This window comes from Schistosoma haematobium, chromosome 5 (genome assembly GCF_000699445.3).
Source record: "Schistosoma haematobium chromosome 5, whole genome shotgun sequence".
In the NCBI taxonomy this organism is placed as follows: domain Eukaryota; kingdom Metazoa; phylum Platyhelminthes; class Trematoda; order Strigeidida; family Schistosomatidae; genus Schistosoma; species Schistosoma haematobium.
In genome coordinates this window covers 20999159-21018897 of record NC_067200.1, presented here as the reverse complement: position 1 = coordinate 21018897, position 19739 = coordinate 20999159, and the positions used below count along the sequence as shown (strand labels likewise).

General features: G+C 36.1%; 1 protein-coding gene across 1 annotated transcript; it reads left to right on the top strand.

Annotated features, from left to right (window-relative positions):
- Positions 1 to 15352: 15352 nt before the first annotated feature.
- On the top strand, positions 15353 to 16085 carry MS3_00000741 (uncharacterized protein). Its single transcript, XM_051208393.1, has one exon. It carries the CDS (start codon positions 15492 to 15494, stop codon positions 15795 to 15797), a length of 306 nt encoding a protein of 101 aa, XP_051065166.1. The 5' UTR covers positions 15353 to 15491; the 3' UTR covers positions 15798 to 16085.
- Positions 16086 to 19739: the final 3654 nt, after the last annotated feature.

Below are 19739 nucleotides of genomic sequence, written 5' to 3'. Positions count from 1 at the left end.
CAGCATGTACAAGCAGTGTTGAGAAGACTGGATGAACATGGAATAAACATACATCACAGTAAGTGTGTTTTCGGTGTTCAAACTTTAGAATTCCTCGGTCACACAATTAGCCCAGAAGGGATTAAACCGATCAAAAAAGAAGTAGACACCATCAAACAATACCCCATACCTAGTTCTCTAACACAACTGAGAAGTTTTCTAGGTCTAGTCAACTTTTATCGCAGATTCATACCAGGTTGTGCACAATTAATGCAACCTTTGACAGATTCACTTAAAGGAAAACCAAAAGAATTCAAACTGTCTTCTGATGCCGTCGAAGCTATTAAACAGCTTAAAGATAAATTAGCTCAAACAACTACGTTGATGTATCCGAATTCTCTTTCCCCACTTGCTTTGATGGTGGATGCTTCAGATAAAGCAGTAGGCGGTACCCTTAACCAACTCGTTAAAAACGCCTGGAAACCAATTGCTTTCTTCTCAAAAAGACTCGCTCCAGCAGAGACAAGGTATTCTACCTTCGGGCGAGAGCTTCTTGCAATCTACTTAACCATTAAATACTTCCGACACATGTTAGAAAACAGGGAATTTATAGTCTTTACGGATCACAAACCACTAACGAATGCACTAAAAGCGAGAGCTGATAAATACTCACCTCGAGAAGTCCGACACCTTGACTATATATCACAGTTCACAAGCGATACCCGACATGTCAAAGGTCAGGACAATCAGGCGGCAGATGCTTTATCTAGACTAGAAATGAACGTGCTACAGCAGTCTACAGTAAACTTCGAGACGTTGAGAAACGAACAAGAGCAGGATCTAGAGTTACAAAATTTGCTTAAAACAAATAATTCAAGTCTTAATTTAAAACAGTTCCCATCACCTATCGATGGTATTCTAATTTATTGTGACACGACCAAGGCAATGCCGCGACCTTTCGTTCCCAAAAGTATTCGAAAGTTGATATATAATAACTTTCATTCTTTGTCTCATCCTGGCGCAAAAGCTTCAACAAAACTAATCAATGCCAGATATATATGGCCGAATTTACAGAAGGATGTACACAAATGGGTTAGAGAGTGTTCAGCATGTCAACAATCAAGGATTAATCGTCACACAAATTCACCCATAGGTGTTTTCTCGCAACCAGATGCACGTTTTGCCCATGTGCATATCGACTTGGTAGGTCCTTTACCACGTTCAAACGGTTTTAATTATCTTTTTACATGCATAGATCGATTTACCAGATTCCCTATAGCCATCCCGATAGCGGACATCACAGCGGAAACAGTAGCCAAAGTTTTCATGCAGAACTGGGTAACCATTTTTGGTACACCCATAAAAATAACGACGGATAGAGGAGCGCAATTCGAATTCGAACTATTTAATAACTTGGCTAAACTTCTAGGCTCCAATAGGATACGCTGCACTGCATATCATCCTCAGGCTAATGGGATGGTAGAACGTTTTCACCGTCAGCTAAAAACCGCCCTTATATCTCACTCAAACCCCAATCAGTGGACAGAATTCCTACCGTTAGTTATGTTGGGAATACGAACATCTGTCAAAACTGACGCACAGTGTCCAGCTGCGGAACTGGTTTTCGGAACAACTCTGAGACTACCAGGTGAATTTGTTAACCCTAATACTAACAGTCAAAAACTTAATTTAGAAAATTATGTAGATCAACTACGGGACCACATGTCTAAAAATAAGCCGATTAATACTCATGAACAATCGCGCGCCGTATATATACCTAAAGACCTAAGCAATTGCACGCACGTCTGGATAAGATGTGACAAAATAAAAGCACCACTCAGTCCTCCATTTGAAGGTCCTTTCAAAGTCGTCTCAAGAAAATCTAAATATTTCGTTATAGAAAAACATGGAAACATCGACACAGTAAGTATTGATAGGCTAAAGCCGGCTTATCTAGATCATGAACCACCATACGTGTTGTTAGATCGTTTAACTGACAAATCCATTACGGAATCGAAATGTAAAGATAATAAATCTTTACAAATGACTAAAACGGTTCGCTGGGCACATCCAATTAGTCAGTCAAGGATGTTGACAGTTTCGGCTGCAGGATAAAATCTAACCACGCAGCTAATCACACCCTGCATCTACTTAAAAATAATTTTTTTCCTCATTCCGCCTCACCGACAACTCCCCAGACCTTTTCCCTTTGATATATAAGTGTTATGTTAAATATTTGTTTTTAAATACTGGACACATAAGCTAGGTATTCCGAAACGATGGGTGAGGATTTTAATCAAACTCATACAACTAACACTAGCAAATACAACGAATTCTAAAAGCAACCCAGGCGAGTTTTATAATTTCTTTTTCTGGTTAATTAACTATGTTGGCTGTACTTCTTATATATTTATATACACTTTTCACGTAGACTGGCTATACATATATACCATATGAACTACTTCTAAAAGTTTTCGGTTGAGGATATGTTTAGTAGCTTGATACGATTAATACTACTATTAATAAGTAGTTTTCTAGACAAAACATTTTCGATTAAACCATGGTCAAGTACTTATTAAAGTTCTCATCATTTTTTTTCATGTTTAGGAAACTTACGTAATGACTTAACCAGTTTCCCTGCACCATGCTTTTTAGTGTGATCATATAACCCATCTTTATTGGCAATATTCAGATTTTTTTTAATTTCTGACATTTAAGAATCAATAACCGTGAAGATATAGTACAGTGCGTTACTGTAAGGTTACTATGTCAGCCGCATTGATTCCACATACCTAATTTTAAACAACTTATAAGGGAACTGTTTAGTAATCATAACATTGAACTGACAATATGAATATCACGACTATGCTAACGTTAAACCAATTATTATTAGTAGCCCATACAAAGTCCTGGAACTTAACATTAGCGTTATAAATAAGACATTTTATGTCAATAACTGATATATATATATATATATATTCGTTGGTTTAAATATAACGTAAAATGGAAATTTACTAAACTTGTAGTTTTTTCTATAGTAATAATATTCATGTAAACAAAGAACTTATACTTTTCCAATATGGCACCTTGATATATCAATCTGTCCTCTTGTCATTTTTTCTCTCATATGTGCGCGACTTCCGGGCAACAAACGTCGTATTGAAGGTGGGTCTGGTGAACAAAAACGCAGGTCCCACACGCACTCGAGCCTTTGCCCTCCTGAATGCTAGACCGCGTGCTTAGCCGTTAAGCCACATCAGACCACGAGGGAATTGACTTCAATATTTCCTTACACCAATTAATCACTCATAATACTAATGAGTAATAGGACTTACACACTTTTGAGGTGCAAACCAATTCGTTACTTGGATGCATTGACGAAATATTGCTTCAATATATCATGCATACCTAAATCAAACAAGAAAAGGGTATTTGACACAACTGTACTTGATCCGCATACTCTACACATTTTTTTGCTTCCTAACCGTATATTCTTTTCCGTTTTGTGGAGTATTCTGATGCACCCTTGGTTACGTACCTAGTTGTAAAACGCGGTCATCACAGGCTCAAGGTCACGCGTTTGATCGATTTAATTAAGGAGTCCAACTTCTAGCAAGTTCACCCTTTTACATATATGCATTACAAAAGAGTATTTTTTTAATGGTTTTTCGTGCACAAGATATCTACACTATATCTATTCCCTTCCAGAATACCAATCCGTTCTGGAGACCAAGCACTTACATGGAACCGAACAATTATCAATTACATTTATGTATTTCCATTTTGTATCTTATTATTTTATGCAGGCAGTGGAGCAGTTCTTCAGGTTTGCTTAATTTTGAGGGCGACTCAAGAGGCAGGTGAGTAAACACCTGATAGCCAGTCTGAGCACGGAAAAGTCGTACCTCACCAACATGGTGTAAGGTAGCCCGCTGGCGGCACTTCCTCAGATATTCTTATTCCACATTCTCACACTTTCTCTTGAAAGCACGCAGAAAACCGTCGGCGACAGTTGTAGAAGAAATCACATGCTACAAAATAAGATGACAAGCTAGTAAAGAAGAGACATCTATGGACTATCGTTGACAGCGTCAGTCGTCACTGATTGTAAGTCAAACAGTGGGCGAGTTGATAATTTTCCCTTGGGATGAGAAATAGAACTAAGGTGTTTTCGATAGTTAGGTTAATCGAACCGACGTTCCTACGGAAGTCGATTCTAGGGGGAAGGTAATGTAACAGCTTAGGTTGGTTGGTTAAGAGTTGACCCCAAACAACCAAGCATATGCCAAAACAGTATTGTTCAAGTATTCATTCACTTCCTTGTTTTGTATAAGCGTTATATTCCCTATTATCTTATATTGAATGTTGAGAGTCTTTGTTTGTCTGAACAGATAATCCCACGCTCCACTGTGACTGCGCTAAGATCGAAATAAAGACCTATTCACTACTTGTCTGGTTTCTTCTATCAACAGCACGAGGGTTACCTGTAGACACGAAAAATGTACTACATTCAAAATGAACTCACTTTCCATTCATATTGTACCTAGCTAGATAGAATCAATCCATCAATATGCCGTGAATTTGTTGTTTATATTAAACTAAATAGTAATCTGGTTAAACACGAATTTATTCATTATAAAAAACATACTAGACAACTGACTATAATCTATGAAGTGTTCGAAATTTCAATTGAATATTGTATTTAGGCTAACGATAGACTCTATGTTGTCAAGTCATCTGAGTGTATGGTAGTCAGTAATTAACGTTGTGTTTTGGTTCTTTTAGTCAATTAGTTGGAGAAATTAATTAGAGGTATCACTTTTGTTATGTTGTAATTTTTCTTCTATTATAACTGAGTGCACTACACTTAACAGGTCCACAACATGATGGAGTGATATACTAATTGTAGAAACTTTTATATAGTAGTTTAATAGTTAGACAACCATGGAAAACTTAGAAGCACTGGAAGGCTGTTTCGCCTTAGTATAGGACTCCTAAAAGGTGAGCGTCCACGATCTTGCCTCACGAGATTCGAACCGAGGACGCGCGTGAACGTCTAACTTCTAGACCACTGAGCCGACCAGCATCCAATCCACGAAACCGAGCCACCGTTCACCATTGTCTTCAGTGAGTTACTATCTCAATAAATAGAAAACTTGTATTTATAACGTTTCACAGCTTAATGTAAATCACTTCTGAAGAAGCGGTCAGAAATATAATATAATATTATTAATCACATGGTTTGTTTACATAAAAAGAAAAAATGCTTATTTTCATAATCATTATTGTATCTAACTCCGCCTGTATCTCTGCTAGAGTTACTGCCGATCTCAAGCCCAGAATAAAGGAGGAGGGTTAGACATGAGGTCGGCAACCTCATCCTGTAGAAAACATCTTCCAAAAAGAAAAAACACCAACCAGATTAAACAAATTTAACCATTATTGTATCTATGCTGATTTTATTTACCCATCTAACAGATTAAAGACACTACTGCATTCTAATCATTTTGAATACTTTGATTGCTATGTTCCTTTCTGTTACCTACACAAATAGAAATATTGTAAATGGTTTACTAAAAGCTTATATATCATCTCACATAAATAATATATATATATATATATATATATATATATATGCTAGAAAGTAGAGAGCTTGATTTAAAATGTTTAACTAACCAACCTAATAGATCTTGAAGCATCAATGATGGATTTCAATTTGTAGTATTCAAAAAATGAATAGACCATCTTTTGAGTCATTAAATTTCCTTAATCTAAGATTGTCTATTGAATGTTCATCTTTGATATACTCAAAGAATCATGTCAACTCATTCAACTGTTATGAATTAATGTTTTATAGTCATAAAGTAATTTACTACAAACACACAATCGTAACCGATTGTAAATTCATCATAGATGCATACTAAAGAACTATTTTTTTAAATGGTTAAGATCATCAGTCATTTGAAAGTAGACCATCATGGAAAATCCGAAAGCACTGAACGGCCGTTTTGTCCTATTGTTGGACTCCTCAGCTCTGCGCATGCACGAACTCGCCCCCTGCGAGATTCGAACCCAGAATCTACTGGTTTCGCGCGCGAGCACTTAACCACTAGACCACTGAGCCGGCCGGCATCCAACGGTGTTAATGTCTAACTTCAACTAATCCACGAAGTTGAACGACACATCCACCACTGTCTTCAGTGAATTACTATCTCACAACAGTCCTGGTTGAACTCCACTGGTCACTACTTCTCACTAGAATTTCTTACTATAACATCTACAAAACCCATCTGATATTAAATATTTTTTTAATAAACGGAATACACTCATTATTCTTTCTTATTTAAAGAAATATTAACAATTACATTAAATTACACCGAGAAATGGATACATATATGAGAAGAATGAAAAACAGTTGGATAGAACTAGAAAAGAATATCCAGGACAGAGTTGGTTAGAGAATGCTGTACGGCAGCCTATGCTCCATTGGGAGTAACAGTCTTAAGTAAGTAAGTACATTAAATTATCAAAAACGGTTTTTGTGGATATTATAATAATTTTAATAGTTGAGATCATGAATCAATTGGAGCTAGATCACTATGGTAAACCTGGAAGCACTGGATGACCGTTTCTTCCTAGTACGTGACTTCTCAACAGTGAGCGTCCACGGCATTCAAATCCAGCACTTATCGATCCTGAGTTATTAAAATCTCTACAAAACCCCCTTCTCTTTATAAATATCACATCACATTGTATATAATGAATGTTAAGTTAGTATATTGTCAATGTTATTATTCATATACTACTCAAAATTTGTTGTAATGATCGCCAACGACAAGAGAAGAGATATAACGAAATAGAACTTCATGTTATGCAACATAATAATACAAAGTGTAATCAAGAATACATATGCTTATATACTATGATTTATTATTCTATTTATATCCAAGTTTGGATTAATGTTCGTGTCCAAATAAAATCCTTCCACCCCCCCGTTCACATAACTCACACAGAAATACTTCTAAAAATGTTATACATTCTTTAATATAAATTTTGTTACCGTAATGACAGATATGAACTTTATCCATTTATCATTTTGTAAATACCAAATATGTTGTCTAGGCACATTTATACAATAAGTTGAATTCAACGCCTACTGTGATGAAAGAAATAGCGGAACATATAAGGTAAAAGTTTAATCTACAACAACAAAGTTATCCAAATGAGTTAATAATAAGAAAAACTTAATTAGTGATAACCTGATAAATATTGAATGGTGTTACCCGTCGTAACCTCATAACAAGATTTAATTACTATCTTGTTACCAAATTAGTATTATGATAAAATATTGTTATAATTGAACTATGAATTATGAGAAAAATTGACGATGTTGTTGATAAGCGCCAAATAAAAACAATTTGTTTAATAACATTTTATTTCAATTAAATCATTCACTGATATTGGATCCATTTCGTAGATATAATGGATCTGATAAGAAATAGAAAGTGATCACATTGATAAAGTATTCATTGATTTCAGATATCATTGACGGGTTGAAATAGCCACCAGCGCCACCACCGTCACCACCACATGAAAATCAAACATAATCAATAAGATCAATTGATGTGTGTGAAATAGATGATCAGTGAACCTGAGAATGATGAAGAAGAAAGTGGAGATATGAACATGACACTAGAAGACAAAACCAATAACAACAACAACAACGAGTAAACACTATTAGATGGTATTAACCATTGTTACTTCTCGTGGAGGAGCATAGTCCTCCCACCACCACTCACCATCCAACCATGTCTTGGACAATCCTTTCCAGTTATTTTTCATTCTTTTCATATTTGCTTCTATTTCCCGACGTAATGTGTTCTTTAGTATTCTTTTTCTTCGTTTCCCTTCAGGATTTGCCTCGTGATGCATCTTTGTGGTTTCCATAATATATGTCCTATCCACTTCCATAATCTTTTTCTACTTTCCCCTTCAGTTGGAAATTTGTTTGTCCTCTCGTACAGAAGGCTGTTGTTGATGGTATCCGGCCAATGGATGTTGAGTATCCTGCGTAGAGAATTATTCATAAATAATTATACCTTCTTCGTGATGGTTGTGGTAGTTCTCCAAGTTTCAGCTCCATAGAGCAGAACTGTCTTGACGTTGGTATTGAAGATTCTGTCTCTGATGTTGGTTGAAAGTTGTTATGAGTTCCATATGTTTTTCAATTTTAGGAATGCGGCCCATGCTTTGCACATCTTCGTCTTTATATCGGCATCCGATCCTCCTTGTTCATCGATGATGCATCGCAAGTAGGTGTGGGATTCTACATCTTCCAGAGTTTCGCCACCAAGAGTGATTGTATTGGTGTTCTTCGTGTCGTAATTTAGAACCTTGTTTTTCTTCTTGTGTATGTTGGGGCCTACTGATGAAGGGACTGCTGCTACACTGGATGCCTTTATCTACATTTGTTGGTGTTTATGGGATAGGAAGGCTAGGTCATCTGCGGATTCCAAACCGTCTAATTGGCTCTGGGCTGTCCATTGTATTTCGTGTTTTCCCTCAGACGTGGAGGTCTTCATAATTCACTGGACCACTGGAAGAATGAGGAAGGCGTAAAGTAGACAGTCTTGTCTGACTCTGATGCTTGGTTGGAATGTATCTGTCATCTGTGCTCCATACTCGACTTTGTAGTGTGGTCCGTTGTATGAATTACGTATGGTGTTGACGATTTTCTCAGGTACTCCATGGTGTCAAAGAAGTTTGATTGTTATATGGTGATTGTAAGATCCATTTTGAATGTTTTGTGTGTTGATGAAAATCCCTCCATGTATATACTTGTACTTTGTTCCTATTGATCCCCTTAGTTGTATGTTCTTGTATTTTGATTACATTTGAATTGTTAATACTTGTATTTTTTTATTATAGTTTTTGTTATTCTTACGCATTCACTAAGTTTGTGTTTCTTCCTGGAGTGCATCTGTGTTGTTTCACTTGACACATGTTCTTCGCGGTAGCCATATTGATTTGCTCCTCCTTTTGTGTGTGTTCTATCCAGTCAGGATAGAATAACGTTCATTTGTTGTGACTGGTAATTTTCCCTCATCTTCTATCAACTTCTTCACTTATTGTAATTTAGATTTGATTGATTGAACAATTATTGGTTGAATAGCCGGGTGATAATATTTGTTTAGGTAACGATTTACATTTAAATTTATGATGAATTATAGAACCGCTATATACCCGATTACTTGTTTTGATTTCGACGGGAAAGGGCGCGTGTCTAAAGTCCCCGGAAGGCTATTCTTCAACATCCAAACCGTAGTTTGGATTCTACAGTGATGATAGAATGAGAGTTATGACGTGGTGCTTTATCGTTGACAGTTCAGTTCAAATTGTTGAATCATTTGCACGGATAAGGTATGTGAGCCACTGAATCGTACTGCTTCTGAGTTCAAATGTCTGTGATTATGCATGATTTAGAAATGTATATTGAAACTTTACTTGTGAGATTTCCAACGAAATTTTACGATACTATCTGACATTCTATTCATAAGAATATCAATTGAGGGAAATTTCAAATTCGTCTACGACGTATTGTCAAGTGAATCCACAGATGACCGACAATTGATTTGTGTAATGTGAAATTGAGTTACAAGTTTTCTTCTGAAGGAAGAATGTTTTAAATGTATATCTCGTATATAAATGGGAAATGTAAATTATAAGTCGAAGGGTCGTGTTCACGAGACTGACCGCTGGATGTTAACTGGGGTGAGCTTGAGTGGTGTGCCTATCGTTGCATCATCTCTTTGTCTATACGATTCATTAATAGGTTGAAAGTGTATATGGAAAGCGAATCGTACTAGTTACAGTGGATGTATTAAAAGACTGATGTCCAAATTGTTGCTTTCAGTACAGTCAATATTGGTGAAGAATGAAATAACACCTAATAACGTCGTCAATGTTGATGACTGAATAGATGAAACCAAACAATCTCGCACGCGAATGCTTAACCTCTAGATCACTGAACCAGCTGGCATCCAACGGTGTTAATGTCTCATTTCAACCAATCCACAAAACTGCGCCACAATCTTCCATTGTACTGAGGTAGATACCTGTCTCTACCCGACACGGACTAGCTCCACTGGGTTTATTGGGTCCACTATGTTCGAATCCGGTAATCGAAATCGTTGATGCGCACTGCTGAGGAGTCCTACAATAGGACGAAGCGGCCTTCCAGTGCTCCCACTTTTTCAATGGTGGTCTAACACCTTTAGGTTCATGATCTCAATCGAAAACTTGATAATCTTTACAACCCTATTCTGATGAAATCAAACAAGTCAAGCATGGTGTACATGCTCATCTGATATAACGCTTGTAGAAGTGTCGCAAGACGTTTAGTAGTTTCGTGCTGTAGACAGCCTTTCATGCCCAGTATGAAGCGTATCCTTCTATGGTTGTTTGTCTGCAGAACACTTCAGTCATTCGTCCGTTTCAGGTCAGTGAAGTTTCCCAGGTCTTAACGCCTTGATAAAGTATATTAATGGAGGCACAGCATGTTGATAAAGAGGCGTTTCTTAACCTGAAACCACACATTATGAAGCCTTTTGGGGAAATTTGCGTTTCTTCTGAAGTCACCAGAACGTTGCTGCGTCCAACAACCAATGCATAGCTTTGTGAATCTCACTGGATCGCGCGACATGGAACCAGATAGTTCATATGTGCATTAATAAAAGATTCCGAAGGACAATGGGAGATTTGAGAGACATGAGAAGAGCTTACTTAGCTTCCGATATCACCTGAAGGTAGCCAATATAAGAAACACCGGACAACTGGCGACACAGAATTACAAAACTTCAACACAGCCTTCCTTCTTGATTTCAAGAAACTGAAAGAATTAACGATAGCTCTCAACGACAAGTCTCAAGCCTTACAGAATCGACTGAAGGCAGAAAAATCTACCATGAAGTTTAACTGGAAATGCATCAAATATCCATCAAGTTCAAAGTGTCAGGAGGCTCTGAACCGCAAGAAATATCATCATGAGATAAGAATATTCATAGGAACACTGGACAACACCGAAGAAAAGAAGAATAAAAAGACAGAAATCAAAAACAGCCGAACAAGAACAGAGAATGTCTACTATCCGCTTCCCTCTTTCTTCCGATAGTCGACTGGATTATGAAGACTTCGACATATGACGGAAGACACGGAATGTTGTAGACAACTTATGACCAGTCAGATGATTCAGATCTTAGCCGTCCTATCCGAAACACACGAACAAATACAGATGTAGATAAATAGTGTAGCAGCAGCTTCCAGTTGATGTGTAAATTAGGTAAGGACTATTGAAGATGCATCACGAAATTAAAATTAATCCACGTCACTCTGCTTGACCGATTCTTCTTGCTCCATTTAATCTCGAGTGCTGATCGAAATTTCAGTTGACTGGCATACCCGAGATCAGTTTGCTTGCATGTTGACGTTTGGCTCGCTTTTCCAATGATATAGAGTTGTTTGTGATAAAATTTGGAAAAGTGTTGTTTAAATTGACGAAATCACCATGAATAGAAGGGTAGTGGGTCACAGATTGTACAGAATTGTAGTGACTCACATTTATCACGAGAACACGACTGGTTTAATAAAAACAATTATTATTATAACAAACTGTACCAGTGCTTGTTTTAGTGTGCTTTTGTTTGACTGTGCTAATGACAGCTATTTTGTGCTTCCATTCTTATACTTACACTTTTTGATTGTAACTTCGCGCGAATTCGGTTACCTTCTGTAACCAAGCTTGTATCCTGGCACGATCTCGGTATCCTTTCGATGCCACGAGATCGCCAGCGAATACATCTCGATTTGATCCATTAACTGTCTTCTGATATTTGGCTTCTCGGAGATTTTATGGATTTATTTGGTTACGTCCAACCTTCGCCTTCTGATTTATTTGGCACATGTTTCTTTGTAGCGGTGTTCATAGTTAATCTCAACTCGACACCACGCTACAGAATCATAAAATATGGAGGAATGTTATCCAGCTATCTGTCACTCATTAGGAACATGTTAAAATGACAATAGTTCAATGAGAAGTGTTGATTGCATATTTCATAACAAGGATGGAATAAATGGTTCAATGAAACCAACTCATTATTCAAAGTCATCGGTTTACTTTCTGCCGAAAACCAAGGTTGATCAGGCATGAAATTTGTCGGAAATGAGTGATTATGCCATATTTCTGATGGATTCTACCACAAACTTCATCAGTCAAAAATCCATAGAAATCAACTCTCTTTGAGATTTTCCATTAGACAGGTCTCGTATACAAACTCATGTGACACCTTTTTTCCTGCAAACTTTTATCAACTTACATATCCGTAAACAACATAAGTTGAGTCAGCTATGTGAATCAAATCGAGTCGAATTTCTGGTCTATGACTGTTATGTATGAACTTGAAGCATCCAACTCAGGTAATCGCAGAAAACATTCACACCAACGACATGCCGATTTTTGAATTTCTCAGGGATATGCAAACCAGTGGATAACTCAATTCTTCAACGCGTATTCAAGTTAGGTCACACAGAACTTGCAAGTGACCGTTCGAGATCTCACAAAAACGAAAATCAGCTGGCCCAGAATAGGTTCTGATGAGAGATTTGTGCACTGACGTGGCCAGAATGACTTACCGTTTGACATCGGGATTCTGAGGGCAGAAGTGTCACGTCCTATTCCTTTATTCTTCAGTCGTCTCGGCACACTACCAACATTTACTGATTAAAATTGTGAATTATTACAATTGACCCATTCTTATCCATTAGGTGCACATTTGTGTTAAACTGTTGTCACATACATTATTGTTTTCAAGTACTTCAAGCACGATGACATCACAAAGCCTCTTGATGTCTATTCCCTAATTTGGATGATATTTGCAAATAGGTGTTTTCTGTTGGCACAGTAGGATTGTGTTTTTTCAATTCGGTAGCATGTTGACAATTGCCAAAATTTTGATTTCTCGAGTTAAACAATCACTTGTCGAATAAATCATTTGTTGTTTGGTTTCGTGAATTCATCAATATAACAATTCTTTATGCTGAAATATTGTGCGTTCATTGCCGTTGAGCAGTGTTTAATTGTGATAAGAAAACGTGTCTATGTATTTTATGATGTAACTCAGTTTCTGTACTCTGTAAGAATATGATTCAAATTATGAAGTTATTAGTGATGTCTTCATGTATCTACTTGTGTATTTAATATGCTGAACAAATACTCTGTGACGAACAAGTTGCTCTAGTTGAGCTAGTCATTAACTTATAACTGTAATAAAGCAACAATCAATAGAATGTTATCGAGATAGTGTTATTTGACCTTTCATTTTTCCATTCTCATTTAGGATTTCACGGTAGGGCCTGCATCGTGATGCACTTTGATTATTTCAGCGATATGAGTCCTATTCACCCTCAGGGTTTTCTTCCTAATTTTATCTTCAACTAACATCTGTTTTTTCTCTCTCACAATAGGCTGTTGCTGGAGGTAAACGTTCAAAGGACGTTCAGTATCTTGAGTAGGCAATTATTTATAAATACTTGAACTATTTTGATGACGATTGTAGTAATAGAGTGAGTTTATGCGATTCCAGATTTAAATCAAGGTGTGGTGATAAAATACAGCAAATTATTATAACGCTGATTTAAACTTGAGTGTTTTAATTTTGACAGAAAATCTAGAAAACCAGAAATTTATTGGGGACATTTGTATTTAAAAAACTTTGTTTTCCGTTGATGACCTTTGAGTTCGCTTAATAACTTCACGTGAAATCAGTTGAATTGAACATTCTTCACAAAAACCAATTCTTTCCTGACATCAAATATATGTCATATCTAAGGAAGCTTTACATTCAACTTCACACTAGTAGAGTAGTGATGAATAGTTATTTTGTAAATACATGCGACGAATATAGAGGTGGTGGTACGGACAACGATTTCGATCCATTTTACTGCAATAGAATAGCGTTCAGTGGATAATCATCACCAACATTGTGCAGAATAGTAATTGGTTACACCGTCGTTCGTGAACAGCTGTGATTCAGCAGTTTCCCTACAAGAAATGTGGCCATGAATTTGACGTAAAAGTTCCAATCTGTTGTCAAGTTTGAAGAGTGTGTTCACGATACGTCGCTTAATTTTCTGCAACTCTTCATTGACATTTTGATCAGTGTTCTTCTATATCACTTTACTGTTCATCATTTGCGCTATATCATCACGATACCTTCTAACAAATATCTACTTCAAATGATAACACTGTCAAGTCACTTTAAAATCATTTGCTCTATCTACGTAACACAAAATGTTGGTCTCCTTCAATCTGGAGGAGTTGATTTTGTTTAAAAGTAATTTCACCAAAATGGTTTTAACGCCTGTCGACCAAAATGAGTTTTGCATTTGTTTCATAACATGAAATAATGAATTATACTTTTAAAACTCAATTTGTTCACATTTTGACATAAGCATCTATTGAATTGAAGACTGATCTCTGCATTCGAAGTAATAATCGTAATAATCATTCATCAGAGATGAAAACACGAATAAACGTATTAACTATATGGAAAAATCACTCTTATTTTAATTTCAAATATTTGTGGAAATATTTGAGGGAATAAATGCACAAAAATTTACAATCATTAGAATATTGTATAAAGAAGATCGAAGTTCATGTACTTTGAGACTTCGTTGAATAAACTAACCAATCCACGTTAGACCACAATTGAAAACCTGAACGCTTTCAACATTAGTTTCAACCTCGAATGTGACACTGAATGTGTGTGAACTCACAAAAACACCCATCAACCAAAAACAAAGGAACATCATCCTCGCACCGGATCACCAGATCTCTTGATAACCTGCAAAATATGATACATTTTGTGTCACTTGACTTGTTGTTTATGATTAATTTATCTGTAGGTAGCCACCACATCTTCAAAGATATCGGTCTATTGCCAAACATTGACAATCATTCGCGTAAGCTGACTCAACTTTAAAAAATGATGACAGCATGTTGCAAATAATAGCACTGGGAAATCCAGTAATCGGGGATTATCTGAGCTGGATGGTCCTAGTTGACAGATATCAATCTTACATCAGAAATCTTACGTGCGGTGATTCACAATGCCAACTTATGTTCTTCACGCACATGGGACACCGATGAAAATGTGGAGGAAATAAGATGCTATATGAGCTATTATACAAGAACAGTGAAATGGAAAACACATAAACAAACTTCATTTCCACAGATTTTCGATTGATAAATTTTGTGGTAGATGTCACGTTCACGTTTTCGATCGTTGCCGTTATTGAAGTACGGTACACCGACCCATTTGAAACTTACGAACTCAAATCAACAGTACAACTAAACGCCAGTTGAGGTACGAAAATTTATTTGCAATTTAAAAACAGTCAACCCAAATGTCGTTCTAACAATAATTCTAACAATTATAGAAACAAACCTTCAACTTTGTATGTTCCCGGAGGACAACTCTAAACAACCAAACCAAGAACAAAGACAAACCAAACTGTACAAAAAAATTGATGTAAACAAACAAGTTCAGAAGTTGAGTAAGACAGTTCCATCCAAGAAACACAGTAAACTAAATAATATACAATATAGAGGTTTTATTCAGTCAAATGTCTTCCGTTCTACCGTAACAGCAGAATCCATCAGAAATATCGAATGGTCACTGGTTTCAGACAAATGTCATGCTGAATCAACAGTATTGACGAATTACATAGAACTGGTGAGGAAGACGATTGTCCAAATTGTTTGAATTCAATGTAAACATCGCGGAAATTAATAACGAACGTGATAATTCACTGTGTAGATTGTATTGAATCATGCTGATGGAATGAACTGCTTATGTCACTCAATTTGTCTTGACATTGGTTGAGTCTCCGACATAACATACAATGAACATATTCATTTATGAGATCAGTACTGAGGGTATGAAATTCCGACTAAAATATTTTCGGAAACCACAAGCTTTTTGACCGACCAAATATTTGTTTCTACTTATGATAATATGTTTAGTAAAGTGGTAAAAATCATTCATAAAATGCGTATTTAATTCATCTCCGTTCTTCGAGCGTAGGTGATCATCAGTCGCATGAAAGCATCATTAGAATGCGACAATGATTATTCTAAATGAGATACATATTGGGTTTGTAAAGAAGGAGAGAATACCGTATAAATGAATAGCTAGACAGAATATGATGACAAATAAGATAAAAGAATATTCCGAGTAAAACAAACGAGGTCAATAGACAGGTATTTGCAAATCACGCTCTGAGTAAATGTACTCTATTATTTTCTTTATTTTCACTTCCTGAAAACATATTTCTTATTTTTAATCAAACATTGAATTAACAGAATTCAAGTAGATGTGATACTTTTTGTAATATTCAAACGCATAATCGTGACTGAATTGTCAATCCACAGTGCTCATTCTAAACTATTCTATGAGGAATAAATGAGCACATATTGTGTTCAAGTCAAACGAATACAGTTCATCGAGTATAACACGTAGTGTTCGGACAATGTTGCCTTCTAAATCAGTTCAAACATGCTTTCCAACTATCAACCACCTTGTGGTGGTACGGACAACAATTTTGATCCATTTTACTGCAATAGGATAGCGTTCAGTGGATAATCATCACCAACATTGTGTAGAATAGTAATTGGTTACACCGTCGTTCGTGAACAGCTGTGATTCAGCAGTTTCCCTACAAGAAATGTGGCCATGAATTTGACGTAAAAGTTCCAATCTGTTGTCAAGTTTGAAGAGTGTGTTCACGATACGTCGCTTAATTTTCTGCAACTCTTCATTGACATTTTGATCAGTGTTCTTCTATATCACTTTACTGTTCATCATTTGCGCTATATCATCACGATACCTTCTAACAAATATCTACTTCAAATGATAACACTGTCAAGTCACTTTAAAATCATTTGCTCTATCTACGTAACACAAAATGTTGGTCTCCTTCAATCTGGAGGAGTTGATTTTGTTTAAAAGTAATTTCACCAAAATGGTTTTAACGCCTGTCGACCAAAATGAGTTTTGCATTTGTTTCATAACATGAAATAATGAATTATACTTTTAAAACTCAATTTGTTCACATTTTGACATAAGCATCTATTGAATTGAAGACTGATCTGTGTTTTCGAAATCGTAATAACTGAAACTGTCGTCGAATTCGAAAGATGTGATTCTGTTTTATAATCTATAAATGACCAAACTAGTAGCACATTTTGCCGTGAATTAATCAACTTTCAATACAAGGTCTAGTGCCGGTGATCATCGATTTATCGTTGTGTTACTTGTTAATATTTTGTCTACTTTTCTACACAAAACATTGATAATAAAACAAATAGCTTGTCGGTTAATTCATAGAAGAAATTGCTCTGGCAATGAATAAACACTCTTACATATTATCATCTAATTTTAAATTATTCTAACTAGCATCATCTTAAAAAATCATATAGTTTTGTTGTCCTCAGAGTATCAAACTATGAAGCACTCAAGAATAAGTTTGATTCATTCACATCCAATTAATGAATGCATTCCAAGTACATTTACTTCCAGACTATATCCAATTATTTTGTTGACAAAGTTCACATCACGTTCTGTGTATGATGTTATATCGATCGCTGTTACACGTTAACTCAACTATGCAAATAAACTAGATATATGCACTTAACTGTAAACCAAACGTACTTTTCCCGTGTCGAATACTGAATGCATATAAGAGATTTGCTGGAAAACAACTGTGAAACGAGGTTGACAATACATATAGATTTTATACAACTCTTTCCATTTGTAAATTCTACTAAAGCAAGAACAAGAGATGTGTCAGAAAACCTGAATTCCCAACATTTCGTGGTTTCTAAACATCTGCTTACCACTCGATATTATGACATCGGAACAGCCCTCACCTGCTTGATATCGGCCATTGTGTTGATGCCTCAAAGTACATCGAGATGAATAGTAAACAGAGAACGTTGAATCAAGTGTAGTTACCCAAACAACTGACACAAGATTGTTAAAAGCCATTCCGTCTGTCTTCAAGTATTTGGTTGTCGATATTGCCTTGCTGTGAATAACTCACACATAAATGCCTGTCACACAATTCTTCCTTTCGTGTCACGACATATGAAACTAAGATAGACAAAATCATCATCACTTGAAGTTGTGGATGGATATACTTTACTGCTGATTAGGTCTGTGCTTGAATCGAATATTGATTAATATTGAACAGTCGAATGAAGTGGACCAAATTATTCAGGAAATTAAACGTCCATGATATGTCTGTCGATTTTATTGAAATTGGATTTCGTAAATTAAAAGAATTGAAAACGTTCTCACTATTCAGCATGTGAGTATTCAACCTTTCGAATATGCTTGTAAAGTCTTTCATTATTACTGCTATCATCATGTTTATCATTGTTATTTCTGCCAGCACTAGCCTAGGTTTATTCTTGTTGTTCTATTCGAATCCAAATATTCGTTTGGATATCACCTGATCAATTTGAAGTCAAGTCAGTCTGTTTGTGGTCTAACATTCAGTTGAATTATTCACTCACACACAGTAGCTTGTGATGTAGGAGAGATATGTTAGACAATTCAAAAACATCTTCATAAAATACATGCAATTGAGGAGGCATTTTTCAGAGAAATGAAGTATGGGGAAACCGTTGAGTAGTGATTTTGTCTTGTCATAGGTTATGCTAATCAAACATACTTTAATCGAGATGGACGCAGGACCAATTTATACACATTTTTTGAGTCACATTGTTGTTGCTACTAAACAACTGACCGCAAACATACCAGTCACATTATTATTGACAACACGGACTAAATTCAATTCTTCCAACATGCATCTCATGCGCCTCTTTCGTTTGATCATTTCATTGTTTGCAACTTGACACTTCACACAGAATCACTTCAAACTCTTATAAATATCATTCCAAGTTCGCCAATGGAGAACGGTGTCTACTACAGTATCATTTATTTCTAACCAATATATACAAATATTTGTGGTCAGTTCATTTAGCATGGAAGTTAACCATGGAAAACGTTTAGAAGTTGATGAATTTGAGCTGACCCAACGTGCGATTACACCTACACATGTTCAAACAAAGAAGTAGCGTGACAATGTCGGTGGATATACTCTATCGTATTGATACACAAAACAGAAGTCCAGTAGCTCATTTCAACGAGAATATAGGTCAATGACAATTGTCATAAATCATAAACATTAACCGGATTACACTGTCATTGTATCAATGAGTGATCTGAGTAGAGAGAGGACTTTATTCAATTCTACATCATGCAGAGTCAGACGAACATGTGCTGAACTCTCAACAGATGATGTTCTGAATATATTCCGACAAACATTTCCGGACAATGGCATTCAAACAAACTAACTTATTAACAGTAATCGTTCACATTTACCAAACTAAATTTTCAACGTTCCATGTATAAAATATAGATTTTCTACTTACATCCTCAAAAGAATTTGTTTAGGATAAGAACTGTGGATTGACGATTCAGTCACGATTATGCGTTTGAATATTACAAAAAGCATCACATCTACTTGAATTCTGTTAATCCAATGCGCGTTTTCACGTAAGAACAATTGGTTATTTCGACTAGATGTAGATTTCTCAATGCCACATCCTATACTTTTGCTCGACCTAAACTCCACTGAGT